General features: G+C 53.6%; 2 protein-coding genes and 1 long non-coding RNA gene across 5 annotated transcripts; 2 read left to right on the forward strand and 1 right to left on the reverse strand.

Annotated features, from left to right (window-relative positions):
* Window positions 1–413: 413 nt before the first annotated feature.
* On the reverse strand, window positions 414–5,446 carry DPAGT1 (dolichyl-phosphate N-acetylglucosaminephosphotransferase 1). Its single transcript, XM_007196652.2, has 9 exons — window positions 5,060–5,446; window positions 4,625–4,745; window positions 4,236–4,449; window positions 3,844–3,990; window positions 2,326–2,410; window positions 1,768–1,956; window positions 1,359–1,446; window positions 1,037–1,192; window positions 414–953 (listed from the first exon to the last, which is right to left on the reverse strand). Exons 1-9 carry the CDS (start codon window positions 5,218–5,220, stop codon window positions 888–890), a joined length of 1,227 nt encoding a protein of 408 aa, XP_007196714.1. The 5' UTR covers window positions 5,221–5,446; the 3' UTR covers window positions 414–887.
* LOC103018105 (uncharacterized) lies at window positions 5,409–6,665 on the forward strand. Its single transcript, XR_009009369.1, has 2 exons — window positions 5,409–5,934; window positions 6,052–6,665. It is a non-coding gene; the product is annotated as an uncharacterized LOC103018105 (long non-coding RNA).
* A 3,163-nt stretch (window positions 6,666–9,828) lies between these two features.
* C2CD2L (C2CD2 like) lies at window positions 9,829–18,909 on the forward strand. 3 transcript variants are annotated; one of them, XM_057553669.1, is made up of 14 exons: window positions 9,829–10,599; window positions 12,587–12,682; window positions 13,062–13,181; window positions 13,360–13,470; window positions 13,560–13,676; window positions 13,771–13,882; window positions 14,032–14,140; window positions 14,827–14,891; window positions 14,982–15,109; window positions 15,201–15,375; window positions 16,088–16,189; window positions 16,334–16,470; window positions 16,558–16,843; window positions 17,275–17,815. In XM_057553669.1, exons 1-14 carry the CDS (start codon window positions 10,246–10,248, stop codon window positions 17,316–17,318), a joined length of 1,956 nt encoding a protein of 651 aa, XP_057409652.1. In that variant the 5' UTR covers window positions 9,829–10,245; the 3' UTR covers window positions 17,319–17,815. The 3 variants fall into 3 exon arrangements, with proteins under 3 accessions (XP_057409652.1, XP_057409650.1, XP_057409651.1); XM_057553667.1 differs by lacking the exon at window positions 17,275–17,815 and adding an exon at window positions 17,823–18,909 and having other exon boundaries at window positions 9,830–10,599; XM_057553668.1 differs by lacking the exon at window positions 17,275–17,815 and adding an exon at window positions 17,823–18,909 and having other exon boundaries at window positions 9,830–10,599; window positions 16,337–16,470.
* The last annotated feature ends 770 nt before the right edge of the window (window positions 18,910–19,679 follow it).

Here is a 19,679-nt window from a genome sequence, read left to right on the forward strand (position 1 = left end):
GTTTTGGCTGTGTTGGGTCTTCGTTTCTGTGCGAGGGCTTTCTCCAGTTGTGGCGAGCGGGGGCCACTCTTCATCGCGGTGCGCAGGCCTCTCACTGTCGCGGCCTCTCTTGTTGCGGAGCACAGGCTCCAGACGCGCAGGCTCAGTAGTTGTGGCTCACGGGCCCAGCTGCTCCGTGGCATGTGGGATCTTCCCAGACCAGGGCTCGAACCCGTGTCCCCTGCATTGGCAGGCAGATTCTCAACCACTGCGCCACCAGGGAAGCCCCCTCTGTTCCCTTCTTGCTAGGAGGGGCCTGATGTACTGAAAGAAAAAGGATGGGGCAGAGAGATAGGCATCCTCTCCAAGGAAATGCCTCCACCAACCCTCCCAGTCTACCCTAAAATGCCCTATATAGGAAATACACCTACAGGAACAATAAGAAAAAGACGACAGTTTATTGTCACCACTGGGAGCACCTGGCCCCCCGGTCTGCTAAATCATCAGAATACTTAATTTATAGTCAAATGTCAAGTCACCTTCGAGCCTGTGTCCCTATCCCCAGCCAGGGTTCTATCCCCAGGCCCAACGTATTTCTTGAGTGTCAGAGTTGTGGGTAATTGCATCAGAGCTACAGTATCCCACCTTAGGAGGCTGCAAAGATGGGACGGAGAGGGGGAGTGGCAAGTTGAAGAAAGCCATAGGCAAAGTCCAATCAATAGTCATTAGAGGGCAAAAAAGGCCCAGGATGTCAATAATCACAGGGGAAAGGAAATGCTGAGGACAAAATCTGGAGGAGAATGAAGGGTGAGAGAGGCCTGGGCCAGGAGGCAATCTTGGTCTAGAAGAGGTCGGCCTGAGTCAGGAAATCTGGAGGCTGTGAAGCAAAGGACAGTGGATCAGGGGACTCAGACATCATAGAAGAGTCGGACAAGCTGGTACCGAATGGAGAAGGTGACAGCACTGCCCACGACCTGTAAGGAGAAATGAACTACAGTAAGAACCACAGAGAAAGGGAGACAAGGAGATGTAAACCACATCACCAACAGCATTGCACCTGTAGCAGCAGCAGGAACAGGGTGAGGTTTCTCTCATGCATGGGCCCAAAGACTTTAATTAGGAAGTTGATGAGGGTCATGTTGTTACACTCCGTGAAGGCGCCATCCTCATTCTCACTCTGGCGCACTGTCACTAGCCGGAGGCCTTCTGCTACCTGGAGGGGTCAAAAGTGGAGAGAACTTCAGCTAATACCTACGCTTCAGGAATGGGGATCTGCTCAATGTTTCCAAACTCCCCTTGGGTGTGATGTAGGCCTAGGTTCCCCACTCCCTGAATTCCGAATGGCAGCCTAGAGCCTTACCTCCTTGTTACCCTGTTACCTTTAGAATAAAGGTGCCCAAGAAAGAGAGGCTCTTGGTCTTGAACTTGGAATAGCTCATCTCCAGTTTGCCTGTCTTGGTATTGAGTCTGCAGGGGAAGACAGCTTCATGTGACTGGGCCACTACTCAAAGAACTCTCCTCCCTGTGGTTAATTAATAGGAAGAGCACTGAATGTGGAGTCAAACACCCTGAGATCTATTTCTGGCTCTGCTGCTTGTTTCTGTGTGATCAGAGTTGCTGTGAACATTAAATGAGATCGTGGAACTAAATGTGCTCTGTAATGTATAAAGGGCTAACTGCATGGCAAGAGTTAGCCCTTCTTCGGGCCCATTCCCTTTGCACAGCAAACGTCTAAGGCATTCCAAGGGAAAAAGCTATGATGTCCCTTTCAAGCCCCAAAGCGGCTACCTGGGTATACGGTGGCGAGGGCAGGGGATGATATGCAGGAGCTGAGGCAGTGAGTAGACGAAGTTGAAAACCTGGGGCATGAAGAAGAGTAGCATGGTCTTGCTGAAGTGTCCCAAGATGCCCACCACGGCAAAGGTCATGCCAGCAAAGTAACAGAAGGTATCTCCCACAAACACCCGTGATGGGTACCTGTGTGGGGGAGAGGATCTGAGCCAGTGGCAAGAGGCATTAGCAATCCTTTCTCTCACATCACACACCCGGCGCACTGGGCTAGCCCTGACCCTAGTTCTGGCTCAGAGGACATTCCAGCTCTCCCAGCAACTCTCCAGGAAACAAGGCCCTGAATCCATCTATTCCTGGGGGCTCCACAGCACCTGCCCCGGGCTACAGTTGGGTAGAGAATATTTAAGATTTAAGAATATTACCAAAAAGACCCAGAAAACACTCAATACAGAGATGCACAGGTTAAGCCTCTCCGTCAGGAGATGGGTCACAATCAGGAGGACCGTACTGGCCACAAATTCAAATAGCTGTCCCACTATCCACAGGCCTACTTACCAGTTATGGTAGAGCAATCCCAAGGTGGTGAAAAAAAAGGGTATCATGAAGTAGAGGGAAAAGACATGATCATCCCGATAATCACCTTTGGAAGCAGGGGAAAAAGAAAAAAGGAAAAGTTGATAGCCACTTCCCCTGCATACCTGGGTCCTATTTTTGTCTGTCCCTGAGTTCTGTCCCAAGCTGTATCGTCCACCTCTCTAAGTCTCAAGAACTCACTACTCCTTTTATGTCACCCACGCAGTTCCCAATAGTTCACCTCTTTCATGAACTCTTCCTAAACTAGTTACTATCTTACATTTGGTTTAGACCATTCAGACCTAGGTCTGAATACCAGCTTTACTTCCTTGATCATGACACATTTAACTTCTTTGAGCCTCAGTTTCCTATCTGTAAAAAAAGGCTGATGAAAACACCTGCCACATAGAGCTGTTACAGAGTTTAAAGTGAGATCACATTTTAAAAGTGCTTAGCTTTGGGCTTCCCTGGTGGCGCAGTGGTTGAGAATCTGCCTGCTAATGCAGGGGACACGGGTTCGAGCCCTGGTCTGGGAAGATCCCACATGCCACGGAGCAGCTGGGCCCGTGAGCCACAACTACTGAGCCTGCGCGTCTGGAGCCTGTGCCCCGCAACGGGAGGGGTCGCAATAGTGAAAGGCCCGCGCACCGCGATGAAGAGCGGTCCCCGCACCGCGATGAAGAGTGGCCCCCACTTGCCGCAACTAGAGAAAGCCCTCGCACGAACCGAAGACCCAACACAGCCAAAAATAAATAAATAAATAAATAAAGTAGCTATAAAATTAAAAAAAAAAAAAAAAAAGAAAAAAAAAAGTGCTTAGCTTTAATAAGTACTTATGGATGTCCAACAGCCAAAAACCACCAGAAACACGCCTGTAGTCAAAGCTGGGTTTACTGACTTGAAACAAGAGAAACTCTGGAACCCACACACCATGGGGAACCATGGGATGCCTCAGTAAGGAGGTGTTAGGAGGACTTGTTATAGAATTTGTTTTAAATAATTCTGGGGAGGATGCAAGGAGGGAGAGTTTTGCCCTGCACTGGGTGCTGTCAGCAGAGATAATGCTATGATTGAGCATCTTAATAATTTTTATCCAAGAAGTAAGAGGAACTGAGTTGTTATCGGAAGGAAGCAGCAACCACTCACGTTAGCTAGAAGGGGATCTTGGTCATTTTTGTGAGATGCACCGTGTTCCTGTGGTTTTGTCTATGCTCAGACATGGTTACAGAGGGGTCTAGTTTTGGTCTTACTCTATCACGGTCACAGAGTGACCCTGTCTGATTCTGAGGTTTTATGAAGTTGTTTATGTTCAATAGGAGAAGACCATGGCCTACCTGTTAGTGCCAATGCCGTTATAAATGACAGGGCTGCTATTTTTCTTTCTCACATTTAACAAATCTTAGTTTCTTTCTCATGTTTAACAAATTCCCCAAAGCCAGATATCAGGCAACTTCCTTAACACTCAGACTTCTCTTCTCTCCCTAGTCCAATCCCACCTACCTTCCAGCTCCACCAGGTTGAAGACGATGATGGAAGCAGAAATGACTAGCGACTGGCCAGCCTCTAGGCCATTAATTCCTGCTAGGATATTGATGGCATTAGTACAGAACACTGCCAGCAGCCCCATGTAGACATAGTACAGGATCCCTGGGGGGAGAAAACAGTAAAAGAAGTAATGCCACCTGTAGAATGAGAATTTAAGGATATTCTTCTGAGAAAAGTGGTGAGGATAGAGGATGGGATGAAAGGCCAACAAAAGGATCTAAGAAAACACAGGGACAAAACAGGGAGGAGAATGTGGAGCACCAGGAAGGATGCTCTGCTGCATACCTCACAGGGCAAGGGTGCCCTGAAGTAGGGGCCATAGGGGCAGAAGTGGCAGTGCTACTCACCCAAGTCCAGATGCAGGCCAAGAAGTGGGCGTAAGGGCTTGGGTACCACAATGGTCGTGTTGCCAAAGTTGGTGAAATAGACCATGAGGAGAGGTAGTGAGGCAGCTGTGGGCAGCAGCAGCTTATGGCGCCAGCGCAGATTCAGTACATCATCCGCGAAGCCCAGGAAAATCATGCAGCAGATGGCAAGGAGCGCACCTATCAGGGCCACAAACTGGGGAAGGCTCGGGCAGGTCACGGCTCCAGCCTTCTCCCACTTCACCGTTCCTTTCAAGAATTCCCATCTTTTCTTTCGTTCTCAGCCCCTCCCCCCACACCCAAATAACCCCAACTCTCTCCAGTAGCTCCCAGTCCCAGCCACAGGCAGCAGCCCTCACTAACCCACTTACTTCATGGTGGGGGAAGGCTTTACACTGCTCCTCCACAAAGCAGTTCAGGAAAGGGAAAGGGATGAAGCAGAAGAGTATGATAAGAAAAACAGCACCGCTGATCACTCCCTGGGACTCTGGGCTGTGGGCCAGCATCAAGCCGGGTGGAGGGGGAAGAGGAAAGGGGGCGTGGTCACTCACTAGCGCAAGCACCACCATAACCTGACTTCGGAGCGGGGAAGGGCACCACTACTGGAGTCCCAGATCCACCCAAGGGTCCCACCTTCCCGCCTCCACCCCTTCCCCAATGCTAACCAGATCTGCCCTCCACCTCCCAGAGTCCCGGGTTGGCTGTTGGGTTAGCACTTCGTCTCCGCGCGCAGTCCAGCACTCCAGTCCCCGCCCCTGCCTGCCCACCCCTTCCCCACTGCCCCGGACCAGCGCGCGGCCCCTCACATTTGCTGCCGGCTGGATTTGTTGAGGTCCTGGCCGCAGAGCCGTGCGGCGATGAAGTGGCCACGGAAGGCAGGGATGAGGGTGAGTGTGGCTACAAGTCCCAGCAGCGAGCCGATCAAATTCACCAACAGCGGCGTCGGCAACTCCGGGAAGGCCCACATGGTGACCGGCCAGGGGGCCCGCTCGGCCCCCTCCTTAGCTAACGGGCAAGCTGGGCAGAAGCCCTGAGGCCCCAGCAGTAAGGAGTGGCCGCTCCCCACAGGCTGGATCTTCCCACACCACCCTGAGCGAAACCCAGCAACTCTGACCTGAGCCGCCCTCTGGACTCCCTCGAGCCTCTATAAAGCAACCTTGGCTCTGCCCCACTGCATCTGCCTACCCACTGTTTCCACCCGGATCTAGTTCGCAGAGCAACTGTCGCTGTGGAAGGCGGCGGCCATTTTTAATATGGGCATAAGAGTAGGGACAGAAGTGTGATTTTAAACTACATCCTTTATTCGAGAGTTGAATCATCAAGAGGGGATTGGAAAAGCAATTAAAGAAGGACAAACAAAGGTGGATACTTTCCTAACATCACATTAAAGATGTACAGCCCAAAGCGGAAAAACTCCTTGCCCGGTTCCAAGATGAGCGCCTCCTTATACCACGTGTCTGACGGCGCTTACTCTTCGTCCCACGTCAGGTTTAGCTCCGTCGGCCTTCGCTGGTCGCGTTTAAAGGGCCAATGCCCCGCGTTTACTCTGGGACGTCTCTGGAGACGGGAAGATGGCTGCTGGAAGCAAGGGGGAGGGCAGGCGGAATGAGGATGTGGAGCAGCACCTGCTCAGTGTAGAAAACCTGTTGCCAACATAGTCAACGTTGGGAAGGAAGTCAAGGTAAACACAACTCAGTTCCCCGAAACACAGCTACAATTTGGAAGATGATGTAAAATTTAAAGCGCGGACACTGGAAAAGCCCCTCCCACTTCATGTTTTTCCGTGTCCTTGATCCAGGTACTTTTCCTTCATCATCCCACCCGCCTTCTGACCCCGCAGTAGCAGTTAGTTGACGGGCAACACTGAGGGGTACTTCAGCACTGAAGGGGCTGGGAGTACCCTCATGCCCTCAGGTCTTGGATTTAACCCCGTACCTGACTTTCCTTGGTCCTGGATGCACTGTGCCAGGCTCCCAGTCGGAGGAGGTGAGGCTGAGGCTTTGGAAAGAGCTAAGTAGGAGAACCAGACCCACAAGTGGCTGGCTTCCAGTAAGTCTGAGGAATTCCCAGGCAGGTTTCTTCCTCCAGGTTAGGTGCCTTTTGCTTGGCACCTGTTTCCTTGCAAATAACAGTTCACCAGCATCTCATTCTCTTTAACAGACACACAAGCTCTTAGACGGCAAATGATTTCTAATCCTCAGAGAAGAATTCATCACCAGGAAGTGCGGGAGACGACTGAAGTATGCTGACATTTTGTTCATTCTTGAATAAGGAGTCAGGGTCAGGTTGATTCCTTTTAGGCCAAAGATAGGCCCTCCTGTCTCTCAAAACCAGATGTGAAATGTCCTTTCTACTCGAAGGTGGCTCTAATTAACAACTCAAACCATGTATATAAAGTAATCCCAGTAATTACTTGATAGTAGTATTCCTCCAAATTTTCAGTACTTATTATCCCACTGGTATTGTTTTTCTGTGTGTGTGTGTGTGTGTACCTGCACACGGGTGCATGAGTGTGCATCTGTGCCTCTTAGACTGGAAATTCCCTAGAGGCAAAGTGTTTTCTGTTCCACAGTGTGTTCCTATGGGGCTAAGGACACACAGATATCTGTATACAAGGCATTATCACACATAATGAGTCTGGATCTGAAAGAGGTACAGAGGGCAATAGGAGCACATGGAGAGAGCAATTAGTTGTGACCAGGGGAAGTGAGAGGACCTTGAGGAAGAGTAGTGTCTCTAAGGATTTCAGTGGGTGGCAAGAGTGGAAGGGCCTTCCAAACGGCGAAAGTGAGATGCCAGGAGCAGGTGGAAAGGAGGAGCTTGTTGGAGCCCCAGAGGAGGCAGCATTCAGTTATCTTGTTTATCAGGAGCGGGCTGAGACTCCCTGGAGGTCTGAGGGACAGTCTGTATCTATTTCCTGTTTTATTAGGAGGCCAATCCTAATAACTCTTCCTTCCCAGCTTGGCATTGGGCACCTTTGTCTCTTTCTTCTCCAGAGATTGTTAGCCCTCCTCCCCCTGGAAGAGGGTAGGGGATACTTGTTCAAAAACAAGACACTGGGGATTCATCATCCATGCATACATGTTACCATCAGAACATGGTTACTTGGATACTTGTCATATAATCTGAATATTTTTGTTCCCATGATGGTAAATGCCCAGTTGATTATCAGACTCACCAGGAGAAACAAACACACACATGACTTGGCCACACTTGAAATTTTGTGCCTGTCCTGGTACAAGTTCAAAGCATTTACCTAAATGCTGAAGCTGGTCCTAGGACCCATGGATCAGGTGAGTTTCTGCTGGTTTCTTGGGCTGAGTAGACAAAGTCTGAGATGCGCATCTCCTACTGGGGAGCTCTGAGTGCCTCCCAGTAAGCAAAGCTAATACACTATTAAGGCTGATTGCCTGACAAAGACTGTCCCAGAAATGTTTCACAGTGCTGAAAAAGTCCATATGAGACAGCTTTGGAGAGTCCGGATCTATGACACTTGCAGGACCATATCTGTGGCTCTGTACAAGCAGCTGAGTTACTCTTTTACCATTTCTTTCCACCTCTCTCCTATCAGTTTATCAAAAGTTGTTAGCTGATAGCAAGCCCCAAGATCTCCCATTCCACTTGGATGACATGAATGGGTTTTCAAAAGATGGAAACAATATAGAAATTCTCAGTGTTTACATGTATATTGGAATATTTTCTGTTAGACTTCTTAAAATTACAAAGAATTTGCTAACCCCTACTATGTGCATGGGAAACTTTTAAGTACTGTGGGGACACAAAGTGATATAAATGCAATTGTTTTCCCCAAGGAGTCTACTTCATCATATTAAAGCACCTTGAGTCAATATGAGGGAAGAGAGATGAGTAAGACAGGGTCTCCACTCCTAAGCAGCTTTCTGGTGAGTGGGAAAAACAGACACATAAACAACCAGCTAGGCTATAAGGCAGAATGAAATAAGTACAAGAGGTCTAGTAAAAAGTGGATGGAAGATTGGGAGGACTAAGTAGAGAGACTAATATAAGACTGAATTGTGAAGCAGTATCTGGCAGCACAGGACCAAGTGCTCAGTGGAGGAGTTGAAGTAAACCCAAGAACTCAGAGACCTGAGATGAACTCTGAAGAACCCTGAAAAGGGTTCTTGGGGGAAGAGGGTCTTCATAGTGAAACGGTACCTGGACAACTTTCCGCATAACCTGCTCCCCTAGCCCTAGCTGCTCTGTCCACTGACAGCTTCCTTCTATGTCCCTGAGTTCTCTCCTCCCTTCATTTCTTCTCCCCTCAAGATTAAAAATCCACACTCTAGGAACCTTCTATGGTTTTGGAGGTCCAGCGATAATGCATGGGCAGGGTCACAGCAAGGTTACCCCATCACCCTACCCCATTCCTTAGAGTGAAATCTGGGGATGCCCCAGGCTTTCCTACCACCTCCTGTGGCTCAGGCACCCTGTCGCTGACCTGACAGGTTCTGCTTAGCTCTGCAACCGCGCACTTTAGAAGACGTTGTTTACTCCCATCTGCTCACTGCTCAGACTAACGACTGGATTTGGGAGAGAGATAATTAACGCCTCTCTGTTTACCTCTCTAAGGAAGGCCTGCCATATGTATGTGGGGAAAAAGGGCCTCTTGGGGAATGGGGATTCCTTTGAATCCTTTTGTAGGATTTTCCTTCCCCTGCCTCCAGAAAGCAGTGACAAGCCTCTGTCCTATAGGGACGAAATCCATTCCCTTAAATCTAGGAAAAGGGATGGATCCTGAGGCCAGAGTGTACCTATAACATAATTTTTTGGGTGCTTGCTGGGATATCACACATTTGGATGGCAGGGTCTTCTGGCTGAATCTACTGATAGTCCAGTGCTGCATTGCCAGCTCCCTCCTCGTTGCCACCCACTCTACACGTGCTCTATAGGCAGGAGCTGTTACTATGGAAATAAATTATTTTTAAAAACAGAAGCAGCCCCAGGCTTTGGAAATATCTCCAGAATAAACCCACACGAGCAAGGAGGTTAATAGGGTGTCCCTTGGTCCTGGCTCCAGAGGGAAGAGGATGGGGGTGGAGGAGGGGGTTCAATGTTCCATGTTCTATTCTCAACCTCTACCAGGTTCAGGTTCTGGTTCCTCTCGGGTCGGTATCAGCTGGACCTCTGCCAGGCATTTCTATCTAGGAGGGATGCTCTACAGCTACATACCCAGGGCCTAGCTTCCGCCAGGACATAGGAACCAAGAAGCTGCTGAGCCTGGGAGTGTTGGGATAAGGGGTTGATGCTATTCACAGGGGTCACCTCCTTTTTAACCCCACAGGCGTCCAAACTATGGAAAGCTAAGGAACGTAGGGGAAAGCAGAGGTGTCATCTCAGGCGAGTGAAATTACTCTTGCTTATTCTCGCCTTGAGCTCGGGGGAGCAGGAGTACCCCCGATTCCAGGATGGGGCGGGGTAGTTAAAGATCCCGCCTATTTCCAACCCTAGAACCTCCTCCGCTCTCCGCTCCTCCTCCCACCCTCTTCTAGCGCTGGAACGCCGGGCTCACTAAGCCCCGCCCGCCGCGGGTGCGGCTCCTTTAAGGCCGGATGGGGGCGGGGGGCCCGGCGGTGTTGTCAGTGTCAGCTCTGCGCACGCAGCCCTCCCGGAGCCGGTGCCGGCCTGCGAGCCCCAGCGTCTCTGCAGACGAGTCCCCGCCCGGGTCCGGCGGGGCCCCCGCCGTGGGAGGAGTCGGGCGCTGGCCGGCGACTAACCCGGGTTGGACTGCCGGACCAACCGAGGAGGGCCCCGGACTCCGGAGAGAGGGACCCCGGCGTCGCGACCCCCCAGGAACCTCCTCTCCTCGATCTGTGGCACCCACTAGTCCCGGGCACCCAGCCCCGGAGAGCCCTCGATCCCGCGCGCCGAGCCCCGGGGGAGCCCGCCCCCGGCCCGCGGCCCGCCCGGGCCATGCTCCCCCGGGGCAGCGGCTGAGCCCGAGCCGGAACCGGGACCTGAGCCCGCGCGGAGCATGGATCCAGACTGGGGGCAGCGGGACGTGGGCTGGGCGGCCCTGCTGGTCCTCTTCGCCGCCTCGCTGCTTACGGTGTTGGGCTGGCTGCTGCAGTATGCCCGGGGCTTGTGGCTGGCGCGGGCCCGCGGGGGCCGGGGCCCGGGACCCGCCTTAGCTGCCGAGCCCGCCGGCTCCCTGCGGGAGCTGGGCGCGTGGCGCTCGCTGCTGAGGCTGCGGGCGACTCGGGCCGGCGCCCCTGAGGAGCCAGGCGTCCGGGGCCTCCTGGCGTCGCTCTTCGCCTTCAAGTCTTTCCGGGAGAACTGGCAGCGGGCTTGGGTGCGAGCGTTGAACGAGCAGGCCTGCAGGGATGGGGTGAGTTGGACAGGAGGACCTAGGTGGTCCCGTCACTCAGCCTTTTCTTCTAGAGGAGGGACTGCTCAGGCCAGGAGGCACGTATGGGGGTGGGGAGCAACTGGGGAACCCTATGGCCTTTCTTTTCCTCTGGGATCAGAGAAACGGGTGCAAGTGAGGCTGGAGGTTGTAGAAATGCGGCTGTGTCCCAAATCCTCTATTCTTGCGGTCTAGGTACTCTCTGGCTCCAGACCGGTGCACAACTTGCTGTTCTCATAGCAACGCTAATCCCTGTGCCCCAGGGCACTTCCGCCCAGCCTGGGTGCTGGTTGTGTGTGTGGTGTGGGGGGGGGGGGGCGCTGCAGGGGGTAGAAGGGAGACTTGTGCACCTGTGGAAGGAATTTGCCTGGTCCTCATGCCACCACACCCAGTCAGCACTTCATGCCCCAGATCCCTGGTGTGATCAGGCAGGTCTCCGGGGAGCCTGAATTCCCCCCCCACCCCATCCCTCAGTAATTTCACTGCTGCAGTCTAACACGTCCTTCTCCATGCTCCCTGCAGTGTCTGTGTTGAGGGAAAGGTATTCAGGTGGAAAGGAGATTGACAATCCATGCCCCGCCCAGTAGATGAGCCTAGAGCTGCCCCTTGAGGGTCAGTCACAGACTAGCCCAGCCTACTTCCTCCCATTGCACCATGGGCAGCTGGCCTCCCAGGAAGTGGGGCAGGAAGCGTGGTCATAAGACTGAGGTGGGGTGGGAGGTGGAGACCTCCCTCTCTTGGGGTCCACACTCATCTTGGCCCTCACAATCTATTAGCCCCTGGCTCAGAGGGTTCTCCATTTCCAGCCACCACTAGTCTGAGGGTTTTAATCCACTAGCTCCCCAGATGCCTGGAAACAGAAGTGGCCATGCAAGAAATTGCTCTGCTTCCTCTGCCCAGCTGACCTGAAAGCCAGATGGCATCTGTCAGTCTACGCCGTGAACTCAGCCCTCCACCCAGCTCTCCCTGTACCTTGTCCCTGGGTCAGGACTGACTCCCCGGGACAGCTGACTCAGCTGGACATTAGCCTCCCTTGCAGGGGGTGGGGAGACTGGCGTTCCCAGCATCCATCTCCCTTGGCCTGGCTTTTGAACAAGCCTGCTACAGTAGCAGAGAAGTTGGCTTTCCCTGGTTTGCCCGGCAAATGAGCCCTGTGGATTTGTTTCCTCCCATCCCAAGACCCAAGGAGGAGCTGCCAGCTCAGTCTGTGCCCCCTCCTCAATTCTTCCCATCCTGCTCTCTGGATGGGGCTGCAGCAGTTTGCTTCCACTGCTGTGGAAGAATTAGGAAGCTCTTACAACACCTAAGCTAAGCAGCTTTCTGCTCCCTAAAGCCACCCTGCTGTCTGCCTTGAGGAATTAGCCAAGTCTCTGGCCCTTGAGCCCTCTGAGCTTGCTTTTCTTCCCAGTTCCTCTGGTAAAGTTCCCCAAGGCCATGCTGAGCAAGTCTTCATCTCCAAGAATATGGATAGAGTCATACTCTTATGCCTCTACATCCTATTTATCTGGAAGAAGGTTTAGCTCTTGTCTTGAATAAGGGGCCATACTGCTTTATCCTTAGCTTAGCTGTGTCTCTCTCTGCCCAGCTACGATATACAGGTGGCACCAACACCTTTATTATTTTTTTTCTATGCACACCTTTCTTCGGGGGTAGGGTGGGGATGAAGAGGAAGCTGGGGGAGAAGAGGGAGGCTTCTGGCATTCCAGGAGAAATCTAGGGTCTTCAGCTCAAGGTGATGTGGTCTCTGAGGTGGTCTAGCTTCCCAGGTCTCCCTAGCAGCTGCAGGCCCCTGGAGAGGCGGGGTTCAAGGGGAACACTTCCTGTCCTAAAGCCCTGAGCCAAGGAGGGGCCAGAAGCCAGCCTGCAGCTGAGGCCTCCGCAGTGCCAGGGCCTAGCCAGCAACTGAGTAGGCCAGCCCTGTGGGGGGCAACTCCAGAGACCTGATCCTATGCCCACATTACTCCCTCAGAGCTCCATCCAAATCGCCTTTGAGGAGGTGCCCCAACTCCCACCCAAAGCCAGCATCAGTCATGTGACCTGCACAGACCAATCAGAGCGCACCATGGTAAGGGTCTGATGGGCACTGCCTTCTTTAGGGCTGGAGTGGGGGCTGATCCTGACTTCCCTTTAGTCTGAGCGTTCTTAACCTGAAGTCTTTGAATGCCTTAGGGAATCCCAGGATTGGCTTCAGGAGGTCTGAAAATCCCACTAAAGTTACATGCAAACTGTAGTACATGTGTGCATATTTGCGTTTTTCTGGAGAGAGGAGTCTTTGGCTTTTGTCATTCTTTTATGGGCTTATGACCCCCAAAAGGTGATTCCCAAGGAAAACCAAAGTGGAGAGGGGTCTGCTGACCCGTTGTCGGGCAGGACAGGGCAGGGCCAAGTTGAGCACCCTTCCTCCATGCCTGACCCTCCTTGCCTCCGTGCCTCGCCTGTCTCAGGTGCTGCATTGCCAGCTCTCTGCTGAGGAGGTGATGTTTCCAGTCTCTGTGACCCAGCAGTCCCCCGCTGCCGTCTCCATGGAGACCTACCACGTCACTCTGACACTGCCACCAACACAGGTGGAGGAGGATGTGGGAAACTGAGTTGGGCAGGGGGCGGGTGGTTCAATTGCCTCAGCCTTTTCAGTTTGGTTCCTTTCTAAGACAGAATTTGGGAAGGGAGGGTCCTGGGGGGGCGGTTGGGAGTAGTTGGAGGAGTGGGGCAAGTCAACCCAGTCCCTTTGTCCCTTGTCCCCAGTTGGAAGTCAACCTGGAGGAAATCCCTGGCGAGGGCCTGCTTGTATCCTGGGCCTTCACTGATCGCCCAGATCTCAGGCTGACAGTGCTTCCCAAGCTGCAGAACAGGGAGGTAAGGGGGCAGGGCTGGGAGAGAAGCGACAGAGCAGGGAGGAGGAGGCGGAGCTGGGGGGCCTCACCTCCTTGTTCTCCTCCCCGCAGAGAGGTGAGGAGCAAGTAGAGCTCTCCACTATTGAGGAGCTGATCGAGGATTCCATAGTCAGCACCCAGCCAGCTATGATGGTCAACCTCAGGGCTTGCTCTGCCCCTGGCGGCCTGGTGAGTAGGTGCTCAAAGCAAAGAGTTTGCGTGCATACTGTCCCCAGGGTACTGTGTCGGGATTCTCGGTCTTTTTACCTCCTTCTGCTCTTAGGTACCCAGTGAGAAGCCACCTGTGGTGCCCCAAGCCCAGCCAGCCATCCCCAGACCTACCCGGTTATTCCTAAGGCAGCTTCGAGCATCTCACCTGGGACGTGAGCTGGAAGGTGAGAGCCAGAAGCTTCTGGGGGACTGCCGAGGCTATGGTTGCAGGTGCTCCTGGCACCACCACCCCCCGCCAAGGGCGTGGCCTCTCTGCTCCTCAGTGGCCTCTCAGCTTGGAACTGAGCATTTTCAAATTTCCGGTTCCCCACAGGCACTGGGGAAGTGTGCTGTGTAGCTGAGCTCGACAACCCCATGCAACAGAAGTGGACCAAGCCCATGAGGGCTGGGCCTGAGGTGGAGTGGAGCGAGGACCTGACACTGTAAGGAGTGACTCCCCAGCCCCCACCCTTGCTCCCACGGCTGGACTGGGGATCAGAGCCTTCCAGCAGAGCCCTGGCATGAATCAGCTCTGTTTTCAGTAAACCTTGGTGTGAGCCTCTACTGTCTACCAGGCCCTGGCCTAATCCAGATATAACCAAGATACACCCCCGCCCTGAGTTGATCACAGGCTAGAAGCAGAGACAGGTGTACGTAAAGAAGATGGTATAAGTGCTCCAGTCCAGGTTTACACAAAGTGCCGTGGAAGTGCTTAGATGGGGGAGCTTAATTCCCACAGGTTGAGGATCAGAGTAGGCTTCATGGAGGAGGTGGCATTTAAATCACACCTTCGATCAAGAGTAGGATTTTAACGGAGTGTTAGAGAAAAGTGTTCATGGCAGAGGGAACAACTTGAGTAAAGGAAAAAGAGAGTGATTTGCCATAGAGGGAGACTGCGAAGGCAGGATGGGGCAGGAGCATGGAGGATTTGAATGCCCAGCTGAGTAGTATGGTCCCTGCTCAGCCCCGTCCCATTCTCTTGGGAAGAGACCATATTTGGAGGATGATTGCAGCACTTATTCTATTTTATTTACCTCCATCTCTCTCTGCCTCTGGCCTGTGATCAACTCAAGGGTGGATTCAGTTTGCTAATCTTCCCCCTCCCTGCCCCACCTCTTCTTGGCCACAGGGATCTGGGGCCCCAGAGCCGGGAGCTGATCCTCAAAGTGCTGAGGAGTAGCAGCTGTGGAGACAGTGAGTATGGGGCAGGAAGGAGCACCTCTGGGTGGGTGCTGAGCGGGGCCTGGTCATGGCCCCAGCTCACAGTGCCACCCCTTTCCCCAGCTGAATTCTTGGGCCAGGCCACAGTGTCTGTGGCCTCCCCTTCCAGACCACTGTCCCGAAGACAGGTGTGCCCACTCACCCCTGGGCCAGGGAAAGCCCTGGGGCAGGCAGCCACCATGGCAGTAGAGGTGAGAAGCTGCCCCCTGGGGGGAGGTGGGAGGACACGGGGGAAGACCAGTCTCTGAGGCCCTGCCTCTTTCCTCTTCCACCCCTCGGCAGCTTCAGTATGAGGAGGGCTCCCCCCGGAACCTGGGCACTCCCACCCCCTCCACTCCACGCCCCAGCATCACACCTACCAAGAAGATTGAGCTTGACCGGACCATCATGCCCGATGGCACCATTGTCACCACAGTCACCACCGTCCAGTCCCGGCCCCGGGTAGATGGCAAATTAGGTAAAGAGGAGGAGCCTGGGAGCCCAGCTCTAGCCAGGGGCCCCAGACTGCAGATCCCTGGCTGGACAGGGAAAGGGCAAGGAAAGCCCTAATTCCAACTCTCCTTCTTTTCCGACCACATCTTCCTCATTGTCTTCGACTCTCTCAAACTTTCCGTTGCATCCCTCCATTTCCCTAACTAGTCCTCTCCCTCTTCAATCCTGGATCTACCAGCCCCTCCTACGGTATTCTCACACTTCCACCTCCCCAAGTTGCCCTCTGTCTTTTCACACGTCTCTCCCCTTCCCTTTTCCCAGCCCCAGCTGCCCAATTGCCCCTCCCTCGCCCCTCAACCTCCAGCACCCTGTGGGACCCTGCAACAAACCCAGTGTCCTCCCTGGCAGCTCTCCCACTCCCAGGGGCCCTCCATGACATTTCTCCCATGGAATTCCCCCTACCTCCACTAGACCCCTTTGCCATCTCTGCACACTCAATATTTTCATGGCATCTCTCCACGCCCTCGGTGGGCCCCATGGCACTTTCCCACGCTCCCATTGGTTCCTGTGGTGTCTTTTTGTCCCCATGGCATCTTCTTAGTCACCCCTGTGATTAATCATCCCTTAGTCATCCCTACCCTCTGAGTCAACCAAAGTCTGCATCTCAATAAAGACAGTAGGGGGTGGGGGCCACTCTAAAGCACCTCCCAGCTCACTGACCCTCCCCCACCCACCAGACTCCCCCTCCCGCTCCCCGTCCAAGGTGGAGGTGACCGAGAAGACAACAACTGTGCTGAGCGAGAGCGGTGGCCCCAGTAGTACCTCCCACAGCAGCAGCCGTGAGTAGGGAATCGGGAAGTGTGAGTGGGGGTTGGCACCTGGGCCCCAGAGTCAAAAACCATTTGGGGTGGGGCACAGGAGTTCAGGTCCAAGAAGGAGCTGGGGAGGAGTCAGGCTAGCCATCCCCTGTATCCGTCATCCAGCAGGGGAGAGCCACCTTTCCAACGGCTTGGACCCTGTAGCAGAGACAGCCATTCGCCAGCTGACTGAGCCCAGCGGGCGGGCAGCCAAGAAGACACCCACCAAGCGTAGCACACTCATCATCTCCGGTGTTTCCAAGGTAACGGGGCTCTGGGGAGAGGAGCTGGGCTAGGGAGAGAGCCCTCATTGGTCACTCCTGCCCATTAAAACTTGTCCCTCCTGCCAGGTGCCCATTGCTCAGGACGAGTTGGCACTATCCCTGGGCTATGCGGCATCCCTGGAAGCCTCAATGCAGGATGATGCAGGGCCCAGTGGAGGTCCCTCTTCACCTCCCTCAGACCCACCAGCCATGTCCCCAGGACCCCTAGATGCCCTCTCCAGTCCCACGAGTGTCCAGGAAGCAGATGAGACAACACGTTCGGACATTTCTGAGAGGCCCTCTGTGGATGATGTTGAGTCGGAAACAGGGTCTACTGGTGCGCTGGAAACCCGCAGCCTCAAGGATCACAAAGGTGGGGAGTTATTGGCAGCCCCCCCTCTTCTTTTACACCCAGTATCATCACCTGGGTCCCACTGGACACTAAGGGACATGGGAGCCTCGGGCCAATCTCCTCCTTCCTCCCCTAAGGGATCCCAGAGTTCCCAGCCTGTTTCAGCCAAGCTTGAGTAGAGAGGGGGGGACTTGATGCCTTGAGTCTTGGCTTGGATCTAACAGGCTTGGGTGATAAGAAGAGATGTAAAAATATTTCCTTTTACCTCCCTTTTTCTTTCTTCCTGGATCTAAGCGCATATCCTCCTTCCCTTATTCTCGCCCACCACCCTTTCCTTTCATTCTTTACTCTCTCCCCTATGAGTATAAGAATTCCTACCCCAGGCAACCCTAGGAGTACCCCTCTAGCGGTGACACAGTCTGTGCACAGCTGTGGTATTTCTAATTTCTCAGGTTCAAGGGCTTGCCCCCAGACGTCCACATCCCTCTGCCAGTGAGTCTATCACTCACGAATGTATTTATTTATGATTTAAGCCTGCATCACTTCTTGGGATAATGAGAGTCCTAAGTCCGAAGCCTGCCGTGTAAGCACCCTTCTCATTATATTCGTCCTGAATTTACCTCTTTGAAGTTTTCCAGACACACTGCTTCCTGCTCACACCCTGGAATTTGGTCAACAAGTCAGCGTCAACCCACTTTGTCCCTTCATGGCTTTTAGGAACACCCTCTGCTCCGCCTCTGTCTTTCCATAGTAAAGAGGCCCAGTCGTCCATCTGTCCTCACGGAGCAGCCAGCCCCGTGACATTCCACCTCAGGGGCGGTGGTCAGGAGTACACACGGAACCCCACGAGCATCACCGTGTTTTCCCCAGGAAGGCTAAAGGGCATGTTTGTTCTGTTCCGCATCTTGGACCCCTTCACGCTTGTCCTTTCTCGGCTCCCCTCCTCACCCCACCCCGTGGGGCCCCCCTCGCTGCCTCAGCCTCCCCTCTCCCCTCACAGTGAGCTTCCTGCGCAGTGGCACTAAGCTCATCTTCCGCCGGAGGCCTCGTCAGAAGGAAGCTGGTCTGAGCCAATCACACGATGACCTCTCCAACACGACGGCCACACCCAGCGTCCGAAAGAAGGCTGGCAGCTTTTCTCGCCGTCTTATCAAGCGCTTTTCCTTCAAATCCAAACCCAAGGCCAATGGCAACCCCAGCCCCCAGCTCTGAGGGCCCTGCTCACCTCCTGAACTAGGAGAGGGCAGGCGTCCTCTCAGCCCCTTCCCCACATTCCCTTCCATTCCCCTTCCTGGATTCCCAGTAGCCTGGGCCAGGGAAGCCCTCTGGGTTCCAGGATGCCCTGTCCACCCTGGGCTGTGGGGCTAGTTGGAAGGGTACTTGAAACGGGAAGCATGTGAGAGGTGGACACCCGTTGCTGAGGACATAGAAGAGGGAGCGGGTGGCTGGGAGCGAGAGGGGGCTCTGTCCTGGCACGTGTGGTCACTCCCCAGACCCGCTGGCCTGCTGTCGACACTGGCCCCTCAGAGGAGTCCCGGGGTGCGCAGCTCCTCAGCTGATCCTTCCTCCCTTATTTATTCTCTTTTCTATTTATATGTGTGGTCCCAGACCCTCAGTGAACAGGTAGTAGAGGGCATCTCTCCCAGGTGACCCTTCTTTCCTATCCCAGGAGGGTAGGCAATTCCCTTTCGGATGGGGCTCCCTCACCTCCCTCAGGTCCCCACTCCGACCAGCACCAATGTCTGCCTCTGAGGACATTGACGGCTCATAGGAAGCCGGGCCGGTGCCCGGGATGGGGGGCAGGTACTCCCCACCTCCCTGCCTCCCCTTCTGCTCCTCATCCCTCCCTCCCCCTTTGTTACCGTTTTTGTACTTGATGCCTTCTCTGTGAGCAGTGGCTCTGTTGGAAGGAGGGAGCCAGGAGCCTGATGGGAAGCCTTCCCCCGAGAGATGGCTTTAGGGGCTTTATTTACAGAGCGTGTGATGATGGAGCAAGAGCAGAGCTGCACCTCTGTCTAGCGGGAGATGATGATGTCCATTGCTGTGTGATGGCCTGGAATTTAATTTATTAAAGTCAAATTGGAGTTTATAAACTGGACAACTGGTCATCCTTTGACAGGCGAATGGGCAGCGAGGCTGTGGTGTTGACGGAGTGGGAGGATCAGAGACAGGGCCCAGATAGTGCGGTGGGGTCGGTGACACATCTATTGGGTCTACGAAGTTCCTGCAGGGAGGAAGGGACATGTAGAGAGAGGATGGGAGAACAAGCGTCTTTGAAGGGTGAAGTTGTAGGAAAAATGTCAATCAGAAAAAAAAAGTCCATCGGCTAGTACAGGCATCTTCATTCCCCTTCCTTGGACAGGCTGCTCCTTCTAGAATATAGGAGAGTCCAGAGCACAGCCTCTGGATCCAGACTGCCTGGATTTGAGTCCCAGCTCCACTAATTATCTTTGTGATCTTGGGCAAGATATGTAAACTTAGAGCACCTCACTTTTCTCATCTGTAAAGTGGGGACTGCGATAAAAGTAACTATCATTTGGTTGTGGGTTAGAACTTGGCTGGCATACAGTCGGTGCTGAATAAGTGTGAGCTGTTGCCTCAGAAGAGACGGATTGGGAGGGGGAAGTCTTATAAGGGTTTCATCATCATCAAAAAGTCTTTCACTCCTAAATGTGGGCAAATTTCAGGGAGTTATGGATACTAGCAAACTCTAGGACGCTGGTTGCTGTTCTCTGGGATCTTACACAGGACTTGAAACAGATAAGCTGCTGCAGGATGTCAGAGAGAGCACTCGACCAGTAACAGAAAACCTGGGTGTACCACAGACACAGCAAGTGACCTTGAGAAGTCCACTTCT

This window comes from Balaenoptera acutorostrata, chromosome 9 (assembly GCF_949987535.1).
Source record: "Balaenoptera acutorostrata chromosome 9, mBalAcu1.1, whole genome shotgun sequence".
Classification (NCBI taxonomy): Eukaryota; Metazoa; Chordata; class Mammalia; order Artiodactyla; family Balaenopteridae; genus Balaenoptera; species Balaenoptera acutorostrata.

Excerpts from the sequence above, each read along its gene's own strand:
- DPAGT1 (XM_007196652.2), bottom strand. The coding sequence starts at position 5,220 with ATGTGGGCCTTCCCGGAGTTGCCGACGCCGCTGTTGGTGAATTTGATC. Across the intron at positions 4,450-4,624 it reads AAGCCTTCCCCCACCATGAA|TTTGTGGCCCTGATAGGTGC; the intron begins GTAAGTGGGTTA and ends AGCCTTCCCCAG. Across the intron at positions 1,447-1,767 it reads CCTCGCCACCGTATACCCAG|ACTCAATACCAAGACAGGCA; the intron begins GTAGCCGCTTTG and ends CTTCCCCTGCAG.
- C2CD2L (XM_057553667.1), top strand. The coding sequence starts at position 10,246 with ATGGATCCAGACTGGGGGCAGCGGGACGTGGGCTGGGCGGCCCTGCTG. Across the intron at positions 13,883-14,031 it reads CCTGGGACGTGAGCTGGAAG|GCACTGGGGAAGTGTGCTGT; the intron begins GTGAGAGCCAGA and ends GGTTCCCCACAG. Across the intron at positions 15,110-15,200 it reads CAGCCACCATGGCAGTAGAG|CTTCAGTATGAGGAGGGCTC; the intron begins GTGAGAAGCTGC and ends ACCCCTCGGCAG.